Source organism: Mizuhopecten yessoensis, unplaced genomic scaffold (assembly GCF_002113885.1).
Source record: "Mizuhopecten yessoensis strain PY_sf001 unplaced genomic scaffold, ASM211388v2 scaffold8653.2, whole genome shotgun sequence".
Taxonomy (NCBI): Eukaryota; Metazoa; Mollusca; class Bivalvia; order Pectinida; family Pectinidae; genus Mizuhopecten; species Mizuhopecten yessoensis.
In genome coordinates, this window is record NW_018485985.1 from 84,977 (window position 1) to 110,722 (window position 25,746).

General features: G+C 36.2%; 1 protein-coding gene across 4 annotated transcripts in view; it reads right to left on the reverse strand.

Moving 5' to 3' along the window:
• The window catches only part of LOC110445109 (paired box protein Pax-6-like), a 74,122-nt gene that overhangs the window by 27,162 nt on the left and 21,214 nt on the right, over positions 1-25,746 (reverse strand). Inside the window, exons 1-4 of one of the 4 annotated variants that reach the window (XM_021489509.1) lie at positions 25,092-25,554; positions 18,529-18,677; positions 14,260-14,346; positions 12,011-12,037 (exon numbers count right to left, since the gene is read on the reverse strand). In XM_021489509.1, coding sequence (XP_021345184.1) covers positions 12,011-12,037; positions 14,260-14,346; positions 18,529-18,568 — 154 coding nt within the window. In that variant the 5' untranslated portion in view covers positions 18,569-18,677; positions 25,092-25,554. Of the gene's footprint in view, positions 1-12,010; positions 12,038-14,259; positions 14,347-18,528; positions 18,678-19,130; positions 19,685-25,091; positions 25,555-25,746 lie in introns of those variants that run through there. The other 3 variants (XM_021489508.1, XM_021489510.1, XM_021489511.1) reach the window with 3 other exon arrangements.

A 25,746-nucleotide genomic window follows, 5' to 3' on the forward strand; every position in this document is an offset into this window, starting at 1 on the left:
AAAACAATGAATAAATTTCCTTTTTTCTAATTTATCAAAGGGATTTATCAGTTTATATATATATACAAATAAAAATTTCGATTATTAATAATACAGTTTAACATTATGAGTCTTTTTACATGAATAACAAATATTTGTATATTATGTGTGAACTACTATTACTTACAAGTTTGTAAATACCAGGTTATTTGTAAACTTATTATTTTTTTGTATAGAACTTTAAATATATTATTATTGATTATTAGATGTAGAATTGTTATGATAACCTAGAAAACAGATCTGCGTGGACTTGTTGTTTCTTAATGTTCTTGCATGGAACTTTAATAAAACGCAAATATATCTTCAGTCATTGTGAGTATTAACTTTTCATAATCCTAGATTTTCTAATAAACTCGTTTTTTTCTATAACAGTTTTCATTGTTTACTTGAATCCGACTTAATTTCCGATCCTATCGAAGACTATTATCTGTAAACGCTACCCCTTTCAAAATCTATAATATGTCTTCGTGCAGTAAAAAGTAAGGAAATAGTACAAGGTATAGATGTACGTGCGTGGCGTGAAAGTGGACCAATTGCATGTTACTGTTTAAGGGTGTTTACCAGAACGTCAAGATATCTTTACTTTGTTTACATCTTAAATGTCCTTTGTATCGACGTAGGAATTTGATCAGCATGTGCGAATGACAGAAATAATGCCATCAGTCTAAAAACGTTGCGTGACAGGGAGAAATAAAAAGTCCAAACCCGGCATGCAAATATTGCTTGTTACGTTAGTCTTTACAAAAACCTATTATATGAGTTTCACTGCTAGGGGAAATAAATATTTTTCATGACAGAATAGTAGCGTATAATAACTTGTTTGACAGTGGTGTGTACAAAGTCGGGACTGTGTTCTATACCACAGTGTGTTTCGTGGCTGTTCATTCATACCCAACTCCCGGCTATTGTCTAAGCAATTTCCAAGTTCATGTGTCGCTGCCTCACAAAGGCTAGTGTACAACTACCTATACGCTGGAACCAGGGCCTTTGTTGTCCGCGATTGTGCAACGAAACGCGATACGCGTAGTATTTTATGATGTAAGGGAATAGGATCGCCTATCTGATTATAGAAGGTAGTACCCCTGTCCAATAGAAGTCCCCCTTGCAAGGTCCACAAGGTGCAAGCAAGTCGTGGCTTGGGAAAAAAACAAACATGGGTTGTTATGTTCATTCATTCAAAACGTTTGGGTGAGTGAGTCTGTCATACTACGCGGACACTGTATACCACCCACAATTTACGTCTTACAGTGGGGGTATCGGAGTACCAGTAGGGATGGCTCAGCCAGAAATAGGTAAATCTGACGTCTTTATTAACGCATACTTACTTCCGGAGTCAGGAATATATGTCAGAGAAATAATGAGTGTGTCACTGAACAACTCAATAATGGAGGTACTGTATAAATGAAACCGATAAGATAGTCTTTAGTCAAGCTTACCAATTTTATTCGAAAATGGTTATATATATTATGTATTAACCATTTTAGATTTATGTCCCAACATGTGTTTTACTAGGGGCCTAAACTTACATTCCGAGTAGGATGAGTTTTTGTGGTACGGTGAAGACTCTATCGGACCGAATCGTATTTAAACTTAGATAGCTTCTGGATTCAGGAAAAGTTGTTATTCAAACGCATTTTCCTGTTGGTTATTCCGGAACTAAAGCGGAGAGGTTTGCAAACGTTTGTCATTGTTTTGATTCCTGCACTTTAAGCTAATAGTGCTACAAATATAGGTAGCGTTTGTGGTAATACGTTTAAATGCACCACAGGAGTTTGTTTTTTCGTATCTGAACAATAAAGCTTGTTAATAGCGCCGAGAGAAACGATTATTAAAGTATGAATTTCAATTGAATATATAGAACAAGCTTGGTCATTACAATGCTTTAGATGGAGGAATGATTTAACAGGTAACATAAGCCCCGCTCCTTCAAGCCTTGTGCTATTATGATAGGACACAAGCACTGCGCACCCATATTATAGCTTCTGTTCTAGTACAAATGTGGAACATTAACATACCGATCTTTATTAAACTTCCACAAACAGAAGGTCAAGGACATTTGACACAAACAAGGAACAACCTCAATTTAAAACTGGGCAAAAACACCACGTAATGGCCCCAGAGACAAACAAGGAACTATCCCACCTTAGAACAGGCAGGGGGCATATAAATTACCCCTGGACACAAACAGGAACAGGAGATAATCCCAACGTACAATGTAAATCGATTTCAAGAAGCAACAATGGGCAACTATTATTTCGAATCTTCCATATATAAGCATATCNCCCTGCCAAGCCCATAATCACAGTCGTTTCTCATCTTTACGAACGNGTCTCAGCTTAAGTTTGCAATAGGGAAACATAGCTTGAGTAAAGGGGAACTTTCTTAACTTAAGATTTTTCCATAACTCAAGCAATGCTTTCCAATGGAAAATGTAAGTGAAGAAAATCCATTTGTGTTACGGAACGTTCCTTAAGCAGGGATCAGCATGTATTAAGGAACCGAACCCAAACGCATTTGTTTTCCAGTTGTGTGCAGTTAACTTTGCTCTGTTGACATGACCTCTGCATGACACAGGTCAATCTTAGGACATTTCCATGTGACGGAAACTCCATTTGTTAGGTTTAAAGAGTACATAAGAAGAGACTCGATTGCTCCCCATGATAAGGCTTACAAATGAACATCGTCCGTTTTTAATAACTTAAATGGGTATAGTTAATTCTACAGATTCAGTTATTACCTATACCTGGGATATACTTTAATATTATGTGAAACGTTTCATGATTTTGCATGTACAATGTATTATGGATCTAGGCAAATCACTTGAGAATCACACTGTAGTATTTCGTAAATACAGTAACCTCCATTCCCTTCCATTTTGTTTTTAATTTATAACTGTAGCACGACTTGGCCGGGACACTCCCGCTGACCGGGACACTCCCGTTGACCGGGACACTCCCACTGACCGGGACACTCCCGCTGACCGGGTAGCTCTGTTGGTAAGAGCCACAGTATAATGATCTAAGGTCCAAAGTGCGAATCCTGGGGTAGACCTGTTGTATTTTAGACTCAGAATATTGTTGTTGATTTTTATATTTCATCTTTTAGAACATTTTTTTTTCTCATAAAAGTCATGCAATGTCTGCTTTCCTTTTCAGAATTGATTTATCAAAGTTAAAATCAAGCTGGAAAAAATCCCGATGATTACAATAGTTACTCTTTTGGCAGTGGTACGAGAATACTTAATACTTAAGAAAGCTAACCAAACACGTGGTTCAGATAAAGGTGATTTAGAGACACGGAGCTGTCATTAAACGTCTTCTATAGTGATAGTGAATTTGTTCCGGAATTTATTTGTATACCGGAACATGTCGTCGATTTAATATTTCATCGTTTCCGGTTGATCCTAACACTACCCCTGTTATATAGAGAGTGCGGTCGAACCCGCTAATGTTTTATTTATTCTAAAACGACCGTGGAACAGAGAATTTATAAGTTAACATATCGCTTTTAAATTGATATTGTAAAGATGCCATTTATTTCCATTTGAGTTTAAATCTCCCAAATCCATAACGTATTGCGTAGTACACAATACGGTTTGTTATATCGGGGCACAATCTGTAGTGGAGTGGCTGACGTATTGTAATATTGCATGTGTGCTATAAACATTGATATCAATAAAAATGGCAGCACTGCACACTACAACCCGGCCGTTGTGTGGTCAACCTAGGCAAGTAACAGGTACGACTGACAGCGCGTTGTAGCATGTCGTCTGCTTGTAAAAAGTGACGTGAAAAAATATCGGGTAAAAATAAGACCACAACATTTCATGACACGCAATATTGGTTGAAATTAGTGCATCTAGGTTTAGGTTAATGGGTATTTCCCATGCAAAGCGTCGTGTTAGATCTATATGATATTTCGTGTGTTCTGCAGGGCTGACGTAAGTCTTCACCTTTTAAAATGAGTAAACAACTGTCAACGATACCCAGAACTACTTTCGGTGTACTAATATGCGGTTTGATTGTTTCCGTTATATCCGGTTGTATTATAGTACTCTATTTTGTATATATAAATACCACGGGTAGAATTGAGATCTTATCAGACTAAAAAGTACATAATGACGATGGGTTATTTTTCTTTTCAAATAGCAATACCTATTAACTCCTCTGACACAGCTTATAAATGTTTGATTTAAATATCAAATAACAATCGATTCCTTCATGTTACGTTGGACAGTCGATAGGAATGACATGTTGTTTTTGTTACCAAATTTATCCGTTAACAAAACATCCCAGTGACAAACACACCAGCTGCTGTGGTCCAATTGAGTGTAAGAGCTACTAAAAAACCAGCACAGTATCTAGCGGTATTGTAGGTCGATGTGCAATGTTAATATTCTGACTTGTACGGATTTTTATTGGAAAAAAAGGTGGAACGTTGAAATTTTCCGCCCTATTTTTTTTTTTAAATGTCTTGACCTTATTCTGGTCATCCTGTCCATTCTGTGACATCAGTGACTCATACATTTTTAACATCATCACCTAACCGGAACTCCCGCAGAGTAAGGCACGTGCTTTACTACGTCATGAGATTGGGTACTCAGGTGCGTGTGTTAGTCATACTGTACGGAATGCATGTGTCCGTGTGGTTACGTTCAAAGTCTCGCGCAGAGTACATCTCGGGCGTTATTGCTACAGTGTCACTTACCATGGTTGTCTGTCTGTTAAATTGTCTGTCTGTCCTTCTGTTTGTTAGTTTCTGGTTCTACAGCGTCAAAATACATACAAGTACATACAATGACGAGGGTAGTCCAGGAAACACCATGGACGGAACAGAGCAAATCAAGTATAACATTATATCTCAAATTTGAAATGCGGGAAGAGGATCACTTTTGGTCACTTAATTATCACTATGCAGACGACACTCGAGTTTGCAGAGGTCCCACATAAGTCGCCTCATACGATTTTCGATTTTTAGATTATCATTCATGCACACAGACACACTTACGTGTGAAACAAGAGGTCTCCAGGTATTACAATTTTATGACATCGTGGACACCAGACATGCAGGGGAGCATCTCACGCTGATGTGGACTACAACGTTAGGTATATTTTTATAATTTACATAGTTCACGACATTTGAGTTATAATTTTCTCCTGGCACATCATTTAATCTTTCAGTCTTTAGTCGTCAACTTGTCCATGTTTTAGGAAACTTAATATATCAGCTATTTTACCTTCACTGTGCTTCGTGTGTAATATTAAGCGAAAATATGCAAGATGTTTCTGGTTACTGCGTTAAAATTAACATATTTTAGCACGAGACAAGTGTCAAAACAATAGCTTTTACCTGAAATTCGTTATTAAATTTCTTACAGTACTTTATTGTCAAGATATGCAATCAAGATACGTGGAGCTCTCGTCGGAAACGCGACAAAAAAACCTGCGCCGAGAAAATAAAAGTTACGGCATGCCCTCTATCATGCTAGTCCTATTAGCATCCATTTAATGTTAATTGCCTGCTGCCGACATTGATCATTTCTCGTTATTCCATTAGCAAGAAGCAATTTTCGCGTCAGATTTGGAACCCTTGCTGTTAGGAGCAGGAATGGCTGTGCTAGATGTCATGTCTGTTAGCGCTGGTTCTATACTGGAAGGGGCAGTACGTAGTATAAGATAGGGGCTAAGCTTGTCTTTTATGGGGAGAAATAACGAATTGTCACATTAAAAATGGACAGTATAACTAACGACCAATGTCTCGCCAGGACCGCTGGTCACGCTACGTAATCTCGTGAGAGGTCATAGGTCATCACGCGCTCTCTGATAACATGTACCGCACTGAAAGCTCACAAGAGTGATTAAGCAAGCAGAGAGGGGACAGCTTCTCACTAACACAAATGTTGATGTCAACCAGCATGGAAACCTTTTAGATATCCACCGTCCTGCCGTTTTCCCCATTTTTTCCCATGTACAGTTATTTATTGCGAGTACTTTTAAGAAACAGAACACAATGATTTAAAAAAAAAGTCGCAGGAAATAGTAAGAATGATTTAATTTGTAGTCTAAATTAAATAAAAAGAATCGACGTAACAGTTATAACATTGGAACTATGTACATCAGTGGATTTTGCGTTATATCTAACCGGAAGTGAGTACATAGTAATCATATTCTGTCGTGTTTTTCATACCTCCAACGATGTCGTCAATGTGAGAGGCCATTTACCGGTGGTTAAGATTAATTCGGAGGTTAACTGTAGCACCGCGGCTATGAACTGTATGTGGTGGTCAAGGTATCATAGGTAATGGCCTACAGGTAAATACAAAACACCTGTAATTAAGACGAAGATACATCAGTTTCCCACCACCAGGTGTACGGGACACAGTGTTTAATTGTGTGAGACGTATTTATGGCCCCCAAACTAACGGGATGTGGTTTGCAGTGTCCACACAAGATAGATAAATGTGCTAAGTATTAAACGCGTAATAAACAAACCTAGGGCTGTATCGGAATGTATACCTGCACGCGAGTTTAATTAAAAAACAACACAATACACAACATTTCGTCATATTTGATTACGTCATACAAAGAGCTACGGCTAAGGAGAATTTTGCTAGAACCCATACCATGATGAAATCAGATTATCATTATTATTTTTTTAATTCACTCTATAAATACTCTCTTGTTGAGACGTAACGCCGTTTTGTATCTTGAGTACAAACTATGTGCTTAAAATTTGGAATAAAATATATGTTGAATTTGCCGATGTCGTGAAAGCGGAAGTCAACTGGACTTACAGGAACAACGTTTTCGAGGCAAAGTTGGTGTCAGACTGTTATGAGATGTGACAAAGACACATATGAGAAATCATCTGTCGCAGCAGTGGACCACCGCAGCGCGTAAATGGATCGGAATTGATGATCCGCCATCGCCCGGTAGAGGGAGCTGTCATCGGCGTCACCGCTGATGGTAGAGGCCGCGGGTATCCCAAGGATACGTCATACCATACGAGAAAGGTCGTCAAGAATAGATTGCATCCGTTCCTGTGTATTATCACAGTGTATTATGAGAGTTTAGGCGAATAGCTGCCTTTTCTGAGCTCTAACAAAACACGCTTCCTTTATTATGAAAGCCGCAGGCGTAGAGGCGGAATTTGACGGACCGACATCAAGTTTGTCCTTTAGAATCCCCATTTCCGTTTCCTGACGAGGATATTTTTGCTGAACTGCTGTGGTAATGGATAACATGCCGGCTTTGCCATGTACATGGGTATCATTACTCGAAGCAAAACTTATCTAATTCTGAATCCTTTCTCGAACAATTTCCGGTCTGTAGACAAAAATCTTGGTAATTTCATATACTTGTCCACCAAAACGGGATTTCCCCCTAAGCAGTCATGTTGAAGAAAGTTTAAAACATTTTTTTATAAAATCGACAAATTTTTGAAGACTATTTTTGTAAAGAGTGAATTTCCATTTGACCGAAATCTTCAGCTCATGACATTTTCAAGGATAAACCTTATCTATTTTCTTTTTTTTTCTTTTAAAGTTGAATTTTCATGTCGTTAACATATATGGGTTAAAAAGTTTTTACACGGAAAGCAGCGTAATTTCAACGAAAACTAAGACATGAAGGTCGGAAAACGAACGACGACGGGTTCTCACTTGCTTCAAACTCATGGCTAGTCTTACGGTCACGTTCTGGCCTGCTCGACTGCCCATCCCTTGTCCTTGTCCAGGTCAAAAAAGGCCTAATTAGGGGTTATCGCTTACAGAGTCCCACCCGATCTACTCCTGTACTCATTACTTGTGTAAGATTAGGATGAAGATATGGCTGTTTATCAAAAAGGTCGGAAGGCAAGACGGCCAAATAAGAAGTCAAGATTAGAAACGATGAAAATGTAAATGAAAGGAAATAATTATATTGGAGATAATAGATCGTGTATACTGCTGTACGTCCTCAGGAGATGGGGACATTGTAAGGCACATTTGTCTTTGCATGTCCATTAGATTGTGGAGTAATAGCTAGCTAGCATTGACAATAATGTCATACACATTTCGACTGAGTATAAGATCAAAATATCAATTGTGTCTTCTGTTTGTTGTACTGGCTGTATTGTCGTAGTAAGAAATTTAAACATCTTCCTGGTACTAGTTCACAGCGTGATGATATCGAATTCTGGGGAAAATGTTATTGTAATTGACCAAGAAGTTCGTATATGTAAAATAAGGATACGTATACAGTAGTCAATAACCCTAATTACACATACATGTATAATCAAGGAAAGAACCCTCGGTGAGATTCCAAAAAAAAGACGTGTTCATAGCAAACCTAGTGATAGTTTCAGAAACGTTATCTTAAAAATATCCATTTACTTAAGACCTAAGGAAAACAATATTAGAATTAAAGAAAAAATAAGTTAAAGAAATTTTCCTTCACATCAGTAATTCTTTCTAATGGAGAAAAAGCTTAAATTAAGGAATTCTTTTAATATAAGCTAAGAAACGTAAGTGAAACTTTGGCCAATATATTCTGAATTCTAGAATTACACAGTTGGTTTGAAATTTCCTTTTGATTGCTGAACACTACTTATATACTAAAAATAAGAAAAAAGGTTACAACTGCATTTGCCAATTCGGCGTGCTACACTATGTCCCCTTTAAGAGCAAGCAGCTTATATCTAAAAAGCAACAGTTCAAAACTGCATATGAAACTCATACTTTCATTGTGAATTATTTTTTTAGCTTTAACAATAAAGCTTCATCTTACTTTCGCTATACATGGTCAAGGTTGTATAACATTTATTATATCTTATGACACTACTTTTCGTGATTGTTGGTTAGCTCAATGTAGAAGATTACGATTGTAGCTTTATTTGCTTGTATGTAATAAAAAATAGCCATTTGACAAATACATAGAGCAATAAAATAACATGGTGTCAATAGATTTGTTTTCTCGCGTTTGTAAATACGAGCGCAGATTGCAATTCAGGGCTAACATCACTAATGCTTAAGACTGTCTACGGCTTAATGGTTTCTCGTTGTAAACAGGAATCCTACCTTGACAGTGTTTTCTATTACGACTTGATTTCATCATGGTATGTATGTGTGAGAATCGATACACGCTTGAATATGTAATTGCGATTTGTGAGAGAGGTTGCGTCTTACGTACTGAAGAGTTGTAATGATTATTCATACAACTCTTAGTTGCACGTGAGTGAGCTAGCGATGCCTATAGCAATTCAACATGTCATTGACAATTTACGTCTCCCCAAATTTATAGTTATTGGTATATCAGATTTTTATGGCAACGTCTGTAGCCAATGTAAAAGTGCATTTTTTACGACATGGTATACCGTTCATCGAATTTCCTGTCTCGTTTACGGCAGCAGTCCGGAGTAGCTAGCATACACATTTATCGCTACTGTATGCCATTTTGACAACTGTTTTTATCTAACAGCGTCACAATCTCTACAATAAATCCCGTTATGGTGAAAAAATGCTATAAAACGAAATAGCTTATATTGAACGACATATGACGATGGGCGTGTTTTTGAGACAATAGCATATAAAATAGCTAATTCTGTTTTTTTATCGAAAAACGTAAGTCTCTGACTATGAAAATATTAATTTCATTGTTTCTACAACTATGTTTTACCTGCATTATGCTGGCCACGAAATTAATTTCATGATTTCTGTCACAAGACTTGGGTGTTTCATTTTTACAACAACAACAACAACAGCAACAACAACATCAACAACCATTTTACCGTTAAAAATGATAATTGTGTATGCTTCTTTGCGACAATATCCAATCCCAAACCATACGCAACGTGTATTCTTGATCTGAGTCAAGTGTCATCCAGGTACTTAAACCACCTGTGTTTCTTTTACGACAACAACAGTCAAGGTTTACGGCAGATGACGCCATGCAATCGAGATATGTCCAAATCTGTAGTCATAGGAAATACACTAAACAATAGTTATCATCTTTCACCCTTGTAAGATCACAAAACAGTATGAAATTTCTCTAAATTTGATTTTCATTTCCTTACAATAACCTTAATTTTGTCTCCCTTAGTTTACCCGTGGTTTACCGATTGTGTAGTCACAGTATGCGCGCTTCAGATAAAACTTCGTACAGTGTCTACGGAGAAGGGTAAATATCAGGGTATATGATTGAAATGTAAAACCACTAATCATCTGTTTAGCAACCGAGCCTTATAAAAGTTGTAAGATCATGTCAACCTATCACAAAGCTGTCCCTCCCGGCGGGACGTCAAATTAGGAGAGTATTATAGACGTATCCTCTCCAACCCGGGGAAGCCAGGATGTCAAATTAGGAACCATTATCCCTGTGTCTAGAGCGGGCAAGCTGGCTTGTCAATAGATGGCAGACTCGTAACATTGGTTTGGGAAGGAGACTTGAACGGGCCACCCTGAACTAGAAAACATCGTTTTATCTTGGTTAAGGAAGAGGTATTCCTCTATCTCAAATTTCAGCAAAATGTACAATCATGGACGTTTATAAATAAAAAGAAAAAAAATCCTCGAAGGTTCCAAGACATTAAATTTTAACCAAAGTCCAACCCGGAAAGACAAATGTCGAAGCTTGGTACACATCAAAAGAATATGGATTTATCAAAACCCGAGAAAAAAATATACACTTTAAAATCATCATTTGAACCAGGACCTGAATAATATTGAATACCATCGGAGCGCAAAAAAAAGTAACGTTAACCTACCAAACAGAAACTGCAACGTCATCGTTCAGAAAGCAAAAGTTCACAATTAACCTCATGATGTTGGTATTGAATGAATATCAATTTTTCGTTAGTGAACTGTTTTGAGATGCCGAGATAACATACACGATTCAGCAACAACAGCCCACCCTGATCTGAAACCTACTGAGTGGTCCGGACGGTTTTGTTTAAAAGGTTAAATCTAGAGTTAGCACCTAATCCATGTTCTCCTTTGAAGACGCTTGGAGCCAGATGGTAGAGTATTAGCTAGACAAGGAAAACAGACGTGATTCTGAAGCCGATGTAAAAACAACATATCAGGTGATCTCCCCTGCCTGTAGCCCTCCCTCTCGGTCTTACGTTTGTTTACGTTAGGTAAATTGTTTAACTAAATTACTTCCGACACTTTAACTTTTTTTAACGATATACTAGCGGACTGTTTAATTCCATGTTTTAAATAAAAAGAAAATAAGTATATTTACGTTTTGTTTACGACATATTTAATTTGACATTTTAAAATGCTTTATCATTAAAAGGAAGTATAGATAATTCGATGTAATTAAAATCTTGTATCATCTTTGTTATATCCAGTTATTACAACTGACCTTCTGTTGAGTATTTGTGTCTTGTTACCGTTGTAGATATAATTACAGATGTATTTATTAAACACCTTTCTATAAGGACATTGATTCATATGATAGATTAAGATAGTTAAAACATTTCGATACATGGACAGAATAAATATTTTGAATGCCACACTAGAAAAATTGTCTTCGAATATGTGTATGGTATACACACTATCCAAAATTAGGCCACACATGTGTTTAGAATATTCTATATTGTATATTTCAGTCTACATTTCATCCAAAACTATTTTAATCACTTTGCATGATATACGTACAAAATAGTTTAAAGTTAAAATGTCAAGTCCATGCATGGTATGTCGTGCTATCTATGTGTGGTTCACTGTTAGATACACGAACATAAGAATACGAGTGTCAAATCAAACAACAAGTGTTTGGTTACAAGCGCTAATTTGCTCGCATCGAATTATAATATCTCTGCTCTTCAGTAAACATTCGGAGCACTAAGGTCCTGATCGCGAGCATTATCATATATTCTCAACCCTTAGATATTTTTTAACTTAGATATACATTACTAGAATTTCAACATGTCTAATTTTCAACATTTCTGAGAATATTATAAAGAAGTAATTTAGCGTAAGCATAGTTACCGTTCTCTTCCTCTTCAACCCTTAACACTGTTGGAAGACAAAGGGATTGCGTCACACAACAGTATAAAACATTGAATCAGCTACATTTCATAATCACAGGGACTTGCGAACGAGTTGCAGGATGTAGGTTTGGACCTAACCTTATGCGTAGAGAGTATTGTTAGACGTTTTAAGAGTTGAGAATTCAACACACTCGGTAAAAATATCACCTCAATGATGGGGTCTAGTATGGGAGGGGTTGATATTTTTACCAACTGTTGTTGTAAACTCTTAAAACGGCTACAGATATTTCCTAAACATCAGGATAGGTCAAAGCATACTTCCTGTTATTTGTTCTCATGTCCCTGTGTTCATAATAATGTATCAAATTTTGTCGAAATAAACATATTAATCACCTTATATATCGAAAATTAGACACATTTGAAAATAGCACTATGGATATCTTTTGTTTACTGTGATACCGGATCAATCTTTAAATGAAAAACACTGAATATTAAAAATTGTAAATCTTTATGAATTAAGAAAATGTGCTTCAGTCAAAAATCACATAGTACGTTATGGTCATATATAAGGGGGAGGGTGGTAATCCCATGGAAATCCCTGTATTAATCTTACATGTAACAGATACCTTGTTGTTATGTATGGTGCATCAACCATTTCTATGGAAAGTATAGATCTTCTTGGTGGTTGTTTTTAGCAACGTAGTGTAAAATAGTCTCGAGGCAGGACATGTTTTGGAGCATATCTTGTTATATGCCATCATTTATGGATACAAATGCCAGTCTGTAGATTTATTATTATAATATTTTTAGTTTTTGGTTTTAATGCTGAACAAATCGTTCATGTTTCCTGTTACAATAAAATCAAACTTCATATTTGTTTGTAGTTTTATCGATAGTCAATTATGAATACATATCTTTGATAATATTTGATTGTGATAATAAACATTTCTCGTTTTATTTGTCTTATCGCTTTATATATTTCACGATCTCCTTGTCCTTTTTCTTTTTTTTCTAAATAACATCGTTGTATTTTTCTCTATATTTATCGCCAAACCCCTTTATAGTGCCAATATGCATATATAGTGGCATTATAACGAGGTTTACTGTTTATCTGGCTTATTACGGTACATGCTACACTGTCTATACAGTTTACCGACTTCACGACCCTCCGTTGTCAACATGTATGTCAGATGACCTTATCTACTAGGTGACATCCTTTCGCGTTTTTTCCTGGATACGTTTTTTAAGCTACTTCTGACCCAGACGTTCTCGATCCCCACTTCCGTTGTCGTTCCGCGATCCGTGCTGACAGAGTGCTGACACCTTAAAGACCAATACCCTTAAAACCCTAATGATTTAATTTCTCGTTATAACTGACATTTTCGACTCCTTTTTATAAAATTACATTTCTCTGATAATAACTGATTCCAGACCGATCAATTTCTTAAATGTTGAATTTCAGGTGTTGCAACCGTTATTAACAGCACTTGATTGCATGTTTTAACATGTAGATTTCCAGGGTTGAGTGACAAGACCCTAATAAAACAGTTGAAGAAATTGGCATACATGCGAATTAGTCGTCGCGGTCCTTCGTCAGAGAACCCTTCAACAAGCAATTACATCTCTGATTTCTGTTCGGGATTGAGAGGCGCTACTCCGACGAACTACCGGAGATCCAGGATCAATGAGTGGGATAGAATGGTTATCATACAACGCAGAGTCCGGTCGATACGCCGATAGAACTCATCGGCGATTTATTTTATTGGAGCAGAGCAGAGAGGACCATTAAAGAAACCCGCGACAAGGATATTTGAATACGTTACATCAATCCTGCGTGTAGATATCGGCGATAAATAATACGGCTTAATCCCGCCTAACTATAATTAAGGCTCTATATCTTTGTATTAACGTGATATTTTATCTAAACAAAGGAAACGACATGAAATCGTTCTGTGAGTGGCTATTGAGTATGATATGGCTTATAATAATGGAATAGAAAAAGAAGAAAATGTCATCATTTTGAACCATGATTTGCAATTAAAGTTGGACAAACAGGGACAACCATTAATTTGTGGGCGCCATATGTTCATATAGTCTGCTTATTGTAAAATGCTATTTAGGTGTGGAACGGGACAGCATTCATGGTGAAATGGAGCTCAGTGTTATACGCCTTAAAGATGATTTAATCCTCCTAAGTTAATTGTGCGCAGTAATAGGGATACGTTTGAAAGTGAAAGGAAACCTAACCTCGTTTTGTCCGGTGCTTCTTCGTCACGTTGGTGGCGCCATTGCTTGTACTTCCGGGACTGCCAACAGAACCCACTGATTCGTCGTCTGAGGAACAAAACAACATATTTTCTTTTAAAAGGATACTTCCGGTTTAGTTTGGAGAATATACAACATGCTATTCGTGAGAAATAGTAATCATATCGAGTTATTCAAAGTTTGTCGACAATATAGTCTTTTGTTTCGTCATCTACGCTACCTCTAACATTATACATCCGGTTTTCGTATGATTGAGCTATTCCGGAAATGACGTGAATGAATTTTTCAAACCTTTGTCCGTGTAAGATTCCTTTTGTTGCAATAAAATTAATTAAAAAACTAAAAACCGGTTAATGCAGTTTAGCTTATATGTTATCTTAATTTAAGCAAAGTTACAATGGTTACATTTGGCTGGCGAATGAAGTTGTTGTTAAGCTCAAACTGTCTTCCCTTAGTTTTTTTCAACACTTAATTTTAGTGTTGTTTTGAATACTCCGAATATTTTTTTTCTTGATATTGGCGTAAGGGATTGTCAGATTTTGAAATGGTAATTTTTTGATTGACACAACATTGTTCGTTAGTTTAAATCTCTTAAATATAGTTTGATGATATTGTTCCATATTCGACATACATTGAAACCTGTGTAATGCGATCTCTGAATATTCTGACATCTGTAAAATTCACAACTATGATGTAATTCCATTTCTAATGAAAGCTACTTACTTCAACTTAATAAGTATCTTTCTACTCAAGTCGGTTACAAAACGTTTTAGAATAGATATTATCCACCAATAATACCTATGAATTCCGATATACTGTTTAATCTAAACAATATAGAGTTTCCCACTAGTGTCGGATGAGACAGGCTTACGTAACCAATAGATCGGTGTGCTCCATAGGATGTCGATTTAGACAGGCTAACCATACCAAGACGTTATGTCACACGAGGGGTCAGATTAATAAGGTTTACATCGTATTAGAGAGATTGTGCCACATAAGATGTCTTATTACACAGGCTTACGTAACCAATATATAGTTGTTTCCCACAGGGTGTCGGATTAATCAGGTTTACATCGTATTAGAGAGGTTGTGCCCCATAGGATGTCGTATTACACAGGCTAACGTAACCAATTTATAGTTGTTTCCCACAGGGTGTCGGATTAATCAGGTTTAGATAACTAATATATCGCATTCGAGAGGTTAATCAAACCAAAAACATGTTGCTCCCCATAGAATGTCATATTAGACAGGCTCCCTGTATATGAAAAAAAATAACAAAACAAGCTGGTCGTCCTACTATGCCTAACGTGCTTACAACTGTGTACCTAGTCCAAGCCTATGTCAGTGACATGCTGTGTACGGTTGAAATACTCCGTACAAATGATTAAAAAGCATGCGCTATATTGGATTTCAGTCCATTTAGGAAGAGCACTGCTTTTATTTCCTAACTATATTGAAGTAACTATGAATGGCTGTCAATAATATACCCATCCTAAAAACCCATCAATATTAAAGCTGTGTCAAATAACATTACAGTTTACGTGGACTTTTAAGCTATGTTTTCCTAACGTAAATACAAAATCATATATATGCATGTATATCTGCTGCATCATTCGCCGGAACAGATCAAAACAACCTTTCAATATATTGCGTGATGTTTGCTTTGTATAAACTGTTTTGCTTTCCTATCCTCTGTCAGAAATATACATTAAATCCCTATATAATTGAGTATTAACAATTATGTAATTTAAAGAGCAAATTCGTTTTGATTTTTTAAAAATTCAGTTTGTACTGTGTAAGGTACATGTGATCATTTAGAGAAAAGCTGTTTCGTTAGTTATTTTTGACAGATTCACTTAATACATTTCTCGTCATGAAAGAGAAATTTCTCTGACCTTTGACCCTTGAGCAAATTATAACAGACACCTTGTCAGGTAAGCTGATGTAAACACAGGTATTTCCGCTTGCCTTACACAGAAAATAGGCTTTCAACGTTAGCTCGTTCTGACGAGTGGTCCCTGTGATAACTCTTCCTTTTTGTCATAACTACAATGTTTTCATCCATTAAAAACAGGCAAGATTAATTGTGGTGGTCATGCTGAGGTTTCAGTCCTCTATATAAACTCCACGTTGACCATTAAATCTCCTCTCGTACCTGACAATTCGTGTTAAGTTATTTTTTTATCAATCCCAGAGTCGTAAAATTTCAGACTTGAAGAGTATATGTTGAATTCTCTAACACGATTTGTCTCGTTTATGACAAAATATTAAAATGTCATTTGAGTATGTTTTCACACTCAATAGAAATTAAATACAAAAGAAGCATCAAAACGCGATGAAACCTGGTCCATTTTTAATGTATGCATACATAATTTTAATTAGATTTTTGCATATTATTAAAGGCAGACATGCAGAAACGTGAAAATAATAAAATATTTAAGTGTGAACTAATTTATCAAATGAGAATAAATGTGCATATAACTGAATCGCGATATTGAAATTCAGAGTGATTTTCAAAAGAATAATTTTTGAAAAGTTTGTATAGAAAATATTAAATTTTGGCAAATAAATTTTAAAATTTAGATACGTAATAAAAATCCAGGGTTTTCTACCAACAATATTTTTGTATAACTTTTGTTTGTTTATTACCCAAGTTTATCCCATATTTTAGACAGTCGACAGTCACTTACAAAAATATAGACGACATGGAATTGAAAATAGAAACCACAAACATGTTGTTGTCTGTCAATTATTTCCTGAATATCTCCCACCACAAACAACGCCAATGTCCTGGTGTAAATCTCTGTTATATTTGCTGTTGAGGACCCAGAGATGTTTCGATATTGGAACCGTTTGCTTAAGACTAGGAGATTTAGCAATAATTACGCTGGTCTTAGTAGTAATAATAATCGGACTGCACACAGATAGATAACCAAAGGCCCAAGTTCTTCCCCAGCTTTAAATGAAAGTTCCTACATGACCGACCTTACATACTTTTTATTTCATTTTTTGGAGTAAAATTTCTACTATATATGGAAGAATTGAGTTGTACTGATTATTTTGGTTCCAATGTTGGGTGGTTTTGGTAGTCAAATAGAGCAGAATAAAAATATGGACTACATTTCGAATTTTATCATATCAAGCTTAGCATGCTTGGGGCTGTAAGAGCTAGTGTGTCAATGTCGGCCTTTGACCCAGGACTCGAGCATGTCTGCTTGTTTCTGGTTTTGTTGGGCTGCAATCTGTTTAGACCCCTAAAGAGAAAATGTGCAGCAATACTTCTGGGCCAATTTTCTCTCTACTACACATGATGGTATCTCCCCTTGATTTATCGCCGCAATAAGATGAGAGGGATGAAACCTAAGGATCGACAAATAGTTGATATTCATTACACTTTCGTCACATACACCAGTTGAGGCTTAAGGCAATTTGAAATAATTCTGTGTTTGCGCTTAGCTGATGCATATCGAGAAAGCATCTGTGTTTGGGCCGTTCTATGGTCACTTCGCGCCACGACACGATAAGCCCATAAATGGGACATTTTCATCAACGAACAAAACATCAATACTACAACTCGACAGCGGGATCGTGAAACTCGACATCGAAGAATCCCCAACTAAATCCGACGGTATTGCTCGGAATGACGGCTTTTTATTCCATTTTCTCATTTTGTATTTTACAATAATAGCCAAAACTGTTGGAGGATCTTGACAAGAAAAATCTCTCAAAAATATTAACGGAGTTATAGTATCAAAATTGTCTGACATATCATATTATATATTTTATTTTTATATTTAGATATTGTAAAACGATTCTCCAACATGTAATACCGTAATTTTATTTTTTCGATTCGGTCTTGGAATATTTACACAGTGCTTGATGAGTTAGTAAGAAATCATTGTATACTCCATGTATTGAAATTATTTGAGACACAATTTTGTATGATAATCAATGTACGCCATCAGTAATAGAAATGGACAGGGATTGATGAACCAAAATTAATTGAGCCAATATCACATGGAGTCAAATTATGCATTTTTCCCCTATCCCTATTGTAAAGTCATGGAATTTTTTATTTCTATTTTTCTTTTGTCTAATGTGAATAATTGTGAAACAAAGAATTTGTATTATTAAATTTCGGTCTTGATTAAAAATGAAAATATGAATAATTCTAATTAATATTCATTGAGTTAAATAAGATCATTACTGCTGATGACTATATATGGTAATTAACACTATAGGAGAACTTACCTTTAGACGGCATCACTTTCTCATCCAGTACTGTTGTCATAAGTTCCCTTCTTCGGTTAACATCCACATACAAAATCTGATCACGGAATCACTTCACTCAAAATATCACCAGATCCAAAAAGTACACCCTTTCGTCTTTTCTTCACAACCTGAAATCAAAACACAAAACAAACACTTAATAACACATGTAAACAAGTAGTAGAAATTGTTTTCTCCATACAATATCGCTCTTAAGAACATCACTTAGTCCATATCAGGGTTTTTTTCGGAATTAATTAACGATAGTTATCGAAATGACCCTGCGGTCTTAATTGTCCAAAGAAGCTGTTTTCAAGGCAACATAATACCATCTGACCATTAAAACAAATCCGAATGGCACTTCAGTATCTAGTGTTTTAGCGTTAAATCCGGAGAACGGGAACCATTTTGGGAGGCTAGTACAACTCGGGTGTAATTAGCCGGTCCGAACGAGGTACTTCGGGGAATTTGTGAGAACTTGGGGGACAGACAAACATAGTGCAGCGTACCACTTCCATCTAGGTCTAATACTACTATAACATGTTTTAGTTGGACAATACTGGGGTCCAGATAGCATAGTTTACCTTACTCATCCTTGTAAGTGTCCATGCTTGCGTGACTTGCCATGATTTTAGCCCCTAAAAAGGGCGGTACTCGAAACTGCTCAAAATTTCCCACACATACACGACTTCACACGCAAAAATAGTAACACAGTAAAGGTAATAACAAGCTGATGAGCACAAGATTCCAAATCCTTTAGCTACGTACGCCGAACCCCACGTGAAAAGAAATGTATACACAAAATCGTCTGTGAAGAGGCAAAAAAGGATAAAAACAAAGATCAGCTGGTCGTCTGCTCTCCGCTGGTATCACAGATTATAGTCCACACGAGTTTAAACTGTTACATGTGTGTCTACTTCCATAGGTTTATGCAAATAATTTGTATATTTTGTTTAGTGACACATGGCCAAGTCCCAGCTGAAGTCTAACGTATATAATATACCTACAAAAACATATAAAATAAATCCACGGTAAAGGTATTGGTCTACTGCCTTCATACGTATGTATATATATTTTTAAAAAAAATGCTATATAATGTCGGACATGTATGAGTTTCCACTATGGGTGGTACAGACACCTCAAGTAGTGAACGATATCTGCTGTATACGACCATGTAAGGCACACAGCGACTATTGGCTGGGAACTCGCCCGACCACTCGCCCGGAACAGTCAATCACGACCCACACACTATAGTGGAGTACCCCGGCATTCCCCGGACGAGTACGCCTCACCGACACTGCTCTCTCGCATGGCAGCCCAAGTTCACGGCGACGTTTTTTAGACAGAGAAGAACGGACAATATGAGGCGAAACAAATATATTGAAACACTTGTTATTATCTGTGACTCCGTGCTGTCTTAACAGCAGGTAACAGGCATCGGTTTCATATGATAGTTATCTTGATGAATTTGTCATGATAAGCTAATACGAAAAAAAGCGAGATACCAAACTCTGCCTTTGTGTGGTCATCGGTCAAGAAAAGAAAACGACGTAACTATGTAACTCTGGTAATTTTCAACTAATATGACAACGTCAAATTATAACAGAAAGTCAATGAGCCTATGAGCCTATTGTTATTTTCATTTGTTTTCTTAAGATAAACAATACGTAAGAGTTATTATGATACATACGGATTGACGCCAGGTGTCAGGGCGATCGTATGTAAATAGTACTACCCGAATCAAGTGAAATGCAGCGCGAAATCCAAACACAATTATCTCCCATTAAACCAAGGCAGAAGCGAGCAAGAAGATTTGCATATATCTACATTGCAGTCATTCTCGTAAAGGAGAGAGGAAACTCTCCGTCGTATAAATTCTCGCGGACTTTCCAACACAACGAGAAAGAACGACCTTGTGCATGGTACCCAGGTACTTGTTCTACTATGACATTTAAATGGACATAAAAGCAACAACACCGGCATTCTAATTTTATGAAATTTCGTTCAATATATTATGATAAGGCAACTCGATTTCGAAAGAAGCTTGTTTTAAATACAAAAGTCACAGAAATCGCGTTTCTTGTACATAGAATATGGGACAAAATGGAGTCACAATTTTAAAGACGGTGGTTCGTTGCGTTGGTGCAAAGCATAATCCAGTACGCGATCAGAGGCAGGAGGTGTCGTGTCAGACTTGTTTTTTAAGAGAAAGTAATTTATTTGCGGATTCCTTGTCGAGTTTTACTATCTAGCTGAAGTATGAAAAGGCTATATTGTTGTTTTGCGTTGTTGTCGTTTCTTGTGATTCTAATATTGCGCCGGACGGACTAAGCTCGTTCCCTTTGAACTTTGAACTTCAACAAGAAGATATTAACTTTCTGAAAAGGATGAAACTCATTCTTCTGTCAAAAAGGGTCCTTGTTCTCCTTTGTCGCGAAAACTTTATTACATTTTATTGCGAAATTTTAAGTCAGGTCTGTAAGCTGATGGTAAAGGAAAATCACTTAAACTCGCCTTTCTTGAAAGGATCTGTTAATAATACAGGGAGAGGCAGAGCGCTTTGTACATGATTTCCTGTTTATATAGGGAACGGAACACCTGATCATCGTGGCTTCTGGAGAACATTTGTTTGAAAAAAAATGTCAAGAACTATCTCTGTTTTGGAGTTATCTACTTATATTACGTACAAAATTATTGATGTTTAATGACTAAATAAGATTAAATATCGGTTAAGTATTCAGTCGTTAAAAATAAAAAAATAATAAAAATCAATGAAAAATTGCTTGATATTAAAATGTATTTGTTCTTTTTCGGTAAATTGTTGTGGAAACACCAATGTTGCTTGCTTTTAATCGGTTTTTCATTTATGCAACATGTACCATATAAACTCTCGTTTCTCGGATGTTCTTGCCATGGTAGGGCTCAATAACTATAGGCTTAGACGTGCTTCCGTTTTATTTTGAGGGATCAAACGCCTAAGCTATGAATTTTAAAAAAAACATGGATTTGATGGGAAGTTTTGCCTTTTTGTTGTTGTCTTGACAAAGATGTCTGTTGCCTTATGTTGCTGTCCTTTTATATAGATGAATACAGTTTGACTTGAGCTGTTGGCTTTTCATTCTTTACACATCGTCATTATACAATATTACAACACATTGGAACATGAGTCCGTTTTAAGTCCCATCTAGTTTTGAATGAATCTAAGCTTTCAATTTAAATAAGCAGCTTTTTATTCTTTGGAACATTGTAAGAATGTTATAATGTTACAAAATCGAGGGACGCACTTCTTTTATATAAAACGAAACGGAGGAACACCGACACACATACGTTCGGAATACCTCGGGTAGAACTGAAGTTACATGACAACTGAATGATTAGGAAAGATGTCTCCGGACAATGGTGGACGCGAGCTGGACAAATGGGGCTGACCACGCCTGCGGTCAGTTGTTATGACATCACACTATCAGGAGATGGGATCAGATCACCTATCGTTTTCTATTAGTGTAGCTACCGTAGGTGTCATTGTGCAGGTGAATTATAATTACAGGTGTGGCTAGTTCGCCGGACGGTGTGAGGATATTCCGGAATAGCCTTTGTAAGGATGTTGATTTTAACTCAAGGCTAAATGTATAACATCCCAAACCTCATAACTAAAACATCATGTCACCGAAGGAGACGTGTAATATTTGAATTATTTACTTTGGCATGTTATGAAGATAAACTTTGGGTACATCTGTTGATGGACGTAGTTTTAAAGGGTACGTTAGTTTGTATAAACAATTTGTATTTAGACACCCTGCTTTTATACCACATCACGAAAGAGCTTGACAAATATAGAGTTGAATAATCTAATAACATTACTGTGGTTAAAAGTAGTTTAAATGTATATTTTCATTTTCCTTTCTTCGTATAAAATTATCTACATACTTTGTAATTCAATGAAAGAAATAGGATATAAATCTATAATGATCTACATTGTTTTTTCAATTAACTGAAAAGATTTTCTTCAATAGACAAATTGAAATAAAAAAAAACATTTTTGTCGGTCTACAACTTAATATGCGAAATCTACAAAAATGGGGTTTAACAAATTGAATAGTTAATAAATTCATATTTTTTGTATAGAATAACTTTAAGTTCAGCAGACAAATGTATTGAAGACAATAGAGGAGTTCAATAAATCCGTGAAATCATAAAACATGGATAAGTTGAATATGATAAAAAAAAATCTACAGGAGAAAAGAACTGAATATCTAGAACTTTTAATTTTTTCTTTCCATAAAAAGACTCCAAAATAATCATTTGACTAGTTATATTCCATATGTGTTTTATCAAAGCTTCAGGTGAACTGCTTTGGTAATGAAGTAACTTCGACCAGAAGTCAAGAGCCTTACACCTCGAGTCCCCTTGACCATACTAAGCTAAAAGTAAATTATAATTTAGCAGTTTTACAAGAGACTTTTAAGCTCAATTAATACCCAATAGCGAGGAGATTAGAACCGGATTACAGTAAATCCCTCTCCACCCTCTGACACCGGGAAATGTTCTTAACTAGCGTAAATGCTTATATCAACATTGGTAGTGGTATTCAGTGTTGATTTCCAACACAGGTATGACAGTCATCCAACACAGGTTTGACAGTCATTTGTAATGGAGTTCAGTGTTGATTTCCAACACAGGTTTGACAGTCATTTGACTTCATTTACATGTGTGTGCTTATACTACAATTGATAATACGGCTCACCATATATACAAATCTTATTTTTAATTTTAATTTGACGTTTCTTTTAAAATGTCATTTGCGTTTTATATTTCTAAACATATATTTATTAACTGGTTCAGATGATATAGAAATCTTAATTTTGTTTTGTTTATAAATATATGTGTGGTATGCGAAACCCAGTTTTTTTCAGTAATTAACGGAATAAACCAAGAACAATGGATTATATTTCAACAGATTATCTTATATAAAATTGCAACTATTTTTGTTATATTTTAATAGATTAAGGTATTTTTTGCTACGCATATTTATTATTTTTTGTGTATCATATTCTAGAATTGAAATGTCAATAATTAAAGACAGCAAATCTTACGCATCATATTTATTGCTTAGTAGATTTGGTTTTGTAATTGTAAACTAAATAACCTTACCTATATTGTACCGTTGAAAACAGCTAAAATGTTCTACCCTGAGGTAAAAATTCTGGTTTTTATGTGAGCATGTGTAATATTGATAAGGGGCTACACACGATCGTTCGAGGGCCTGTCGACCAGACTTAATCGGACAACTACCCGCTAGTAATGGTTTCACCGTAATCTTGTACTAATCTGTCGATGAAAGCGATGACAGGCACAGATTTCATATGTACAGGTACGTCCATAACTCAGTAATGATGAGAAACATGGCTATCAGTAATACCTGCTGATAAGGCTATAGGCTTAAGGCTGATACACTACAGATCTGACATGGGGACTTTTCGATAATGTCTATGCTACCTTGCTGGATACATATATATAAATATTGCATTCGTCTATATTAAATAAAGGTGTTTTATTTCTCTAGCAGATGCTTATAATTGTCTTTAACGTCTATGCAGTTACATTAAGTTTTGTTAATATTTAAAGTATTTATATATTTATATACGTATTTAAGTGTTTTATCTTGAACTAAACATCTGTGTTTACAAATTATGATATGTTTTATACTGTTGAGAAAATTATAAATCATGTCTATATAATGTTTTCCCCATTTACCTGGTATGAAATATTACCGCATTTATCTTCCGTACTTTTTTAAGTAAGAAAAAACTTAAGACAACCTGACAAAAATATGTTGTTTGTCATTTGTAACCGTTTTTGCGCGAGGTCTCATAAGCATAGCACTGATATTTAGGCAGTTAGACAATTACGGAGCCTTTCAACCGGGAAAGTCCGAAAATAGATACCTCCCCGGGGGAGGATGACGGGGGAAAAGTTGTCATGTCAATCCCTTCACATATGGAACACAAAGATAATCCCCACAGTATGAGACTACAGGCTAGTGAGAGCGAGATTATTAGTGGGGAGGGGACCCGCGGTATCTGACAGACAAAACAGCAAGTTTTTATTTTCCGGAATGTTTTATATTTTATGCAAAGTCCACAGTGATCTTTAACCAAACCCATATATTGACCAAACCAGGTTAGCTATGCATATTGCCTTCGTCATTATCCCAAGTACCCCGTCCAATTGTAGGTCGATTGTTGTAGTATTAGAAATCTGATATCGCTTGTATTATACTGTAAAACAAACAGGCACTCCAAACTTATGCATGACTTGTATAAGGAGCATACTTGTATAATGTAAGGTCATATTAAATATGACTCCCTAACTGCAAATTAAAGACTGAGACATGCAATGTTTTCCGTGTTGACAAACATTTGTGTTGATATACTTATTTGAAATTTAATTTGTGTCGTCTTCAAATTGAACAAAGATAAAATTTGTGTTTCAACTTTTGATATTATACGCTTATGCTGGAATACGGTCAGCTGAAGTGGACTCACCTTTATAAACACAAGAACAAACGTGGATCTTTGATGAAGAAATGAAGTTTTTATGCCTTGCATGAACGGAGATTGTCAAAAATTAATCCTTTAGTGATGCGGAAGAGGACTAGTTACTTTCAGCTGAGTAGCCACTGGTGAAAATGATGGATCCACGAGGCAATTTCACTCACACATGAGTTTGTTGTGACGTATGCAAGTTAAACATGTACTGTCACTAACTCCCACCTGGAACGTGCGAATAAGTTTCCTCAAGCCTAAAATATATTTTTCTTACAACTTTTACCACTTTGGTACACTCGCTTGACTTACACGATACGCATGAAGATACTAGAAATCATTGACCATTAACATCACTCGAACGAAATGCGGGCTGACTGCGCGGTGGCGAGTTATTTCCAAGACCATCTAGTTTTCCACTAGTTTGTTATATTATAACGCTTGATTTAAAACTTGCACCTCGTCTGCGATTTTCGTTTTAACCATGAAAGAGCACATGTTTATTAAATCAGCTTAGTAGGCGTGGCTAGTGACATACGTCAGCCAATCGGGCGCCGCGCTGTGTTCAGCTGCGCCTCACTGCCTGTGAATCCTTCGCTTGACTTTTTATTCGATTTTGAGCCAAACACGAAGCTCGCTCTCGGTAAATGGTAAC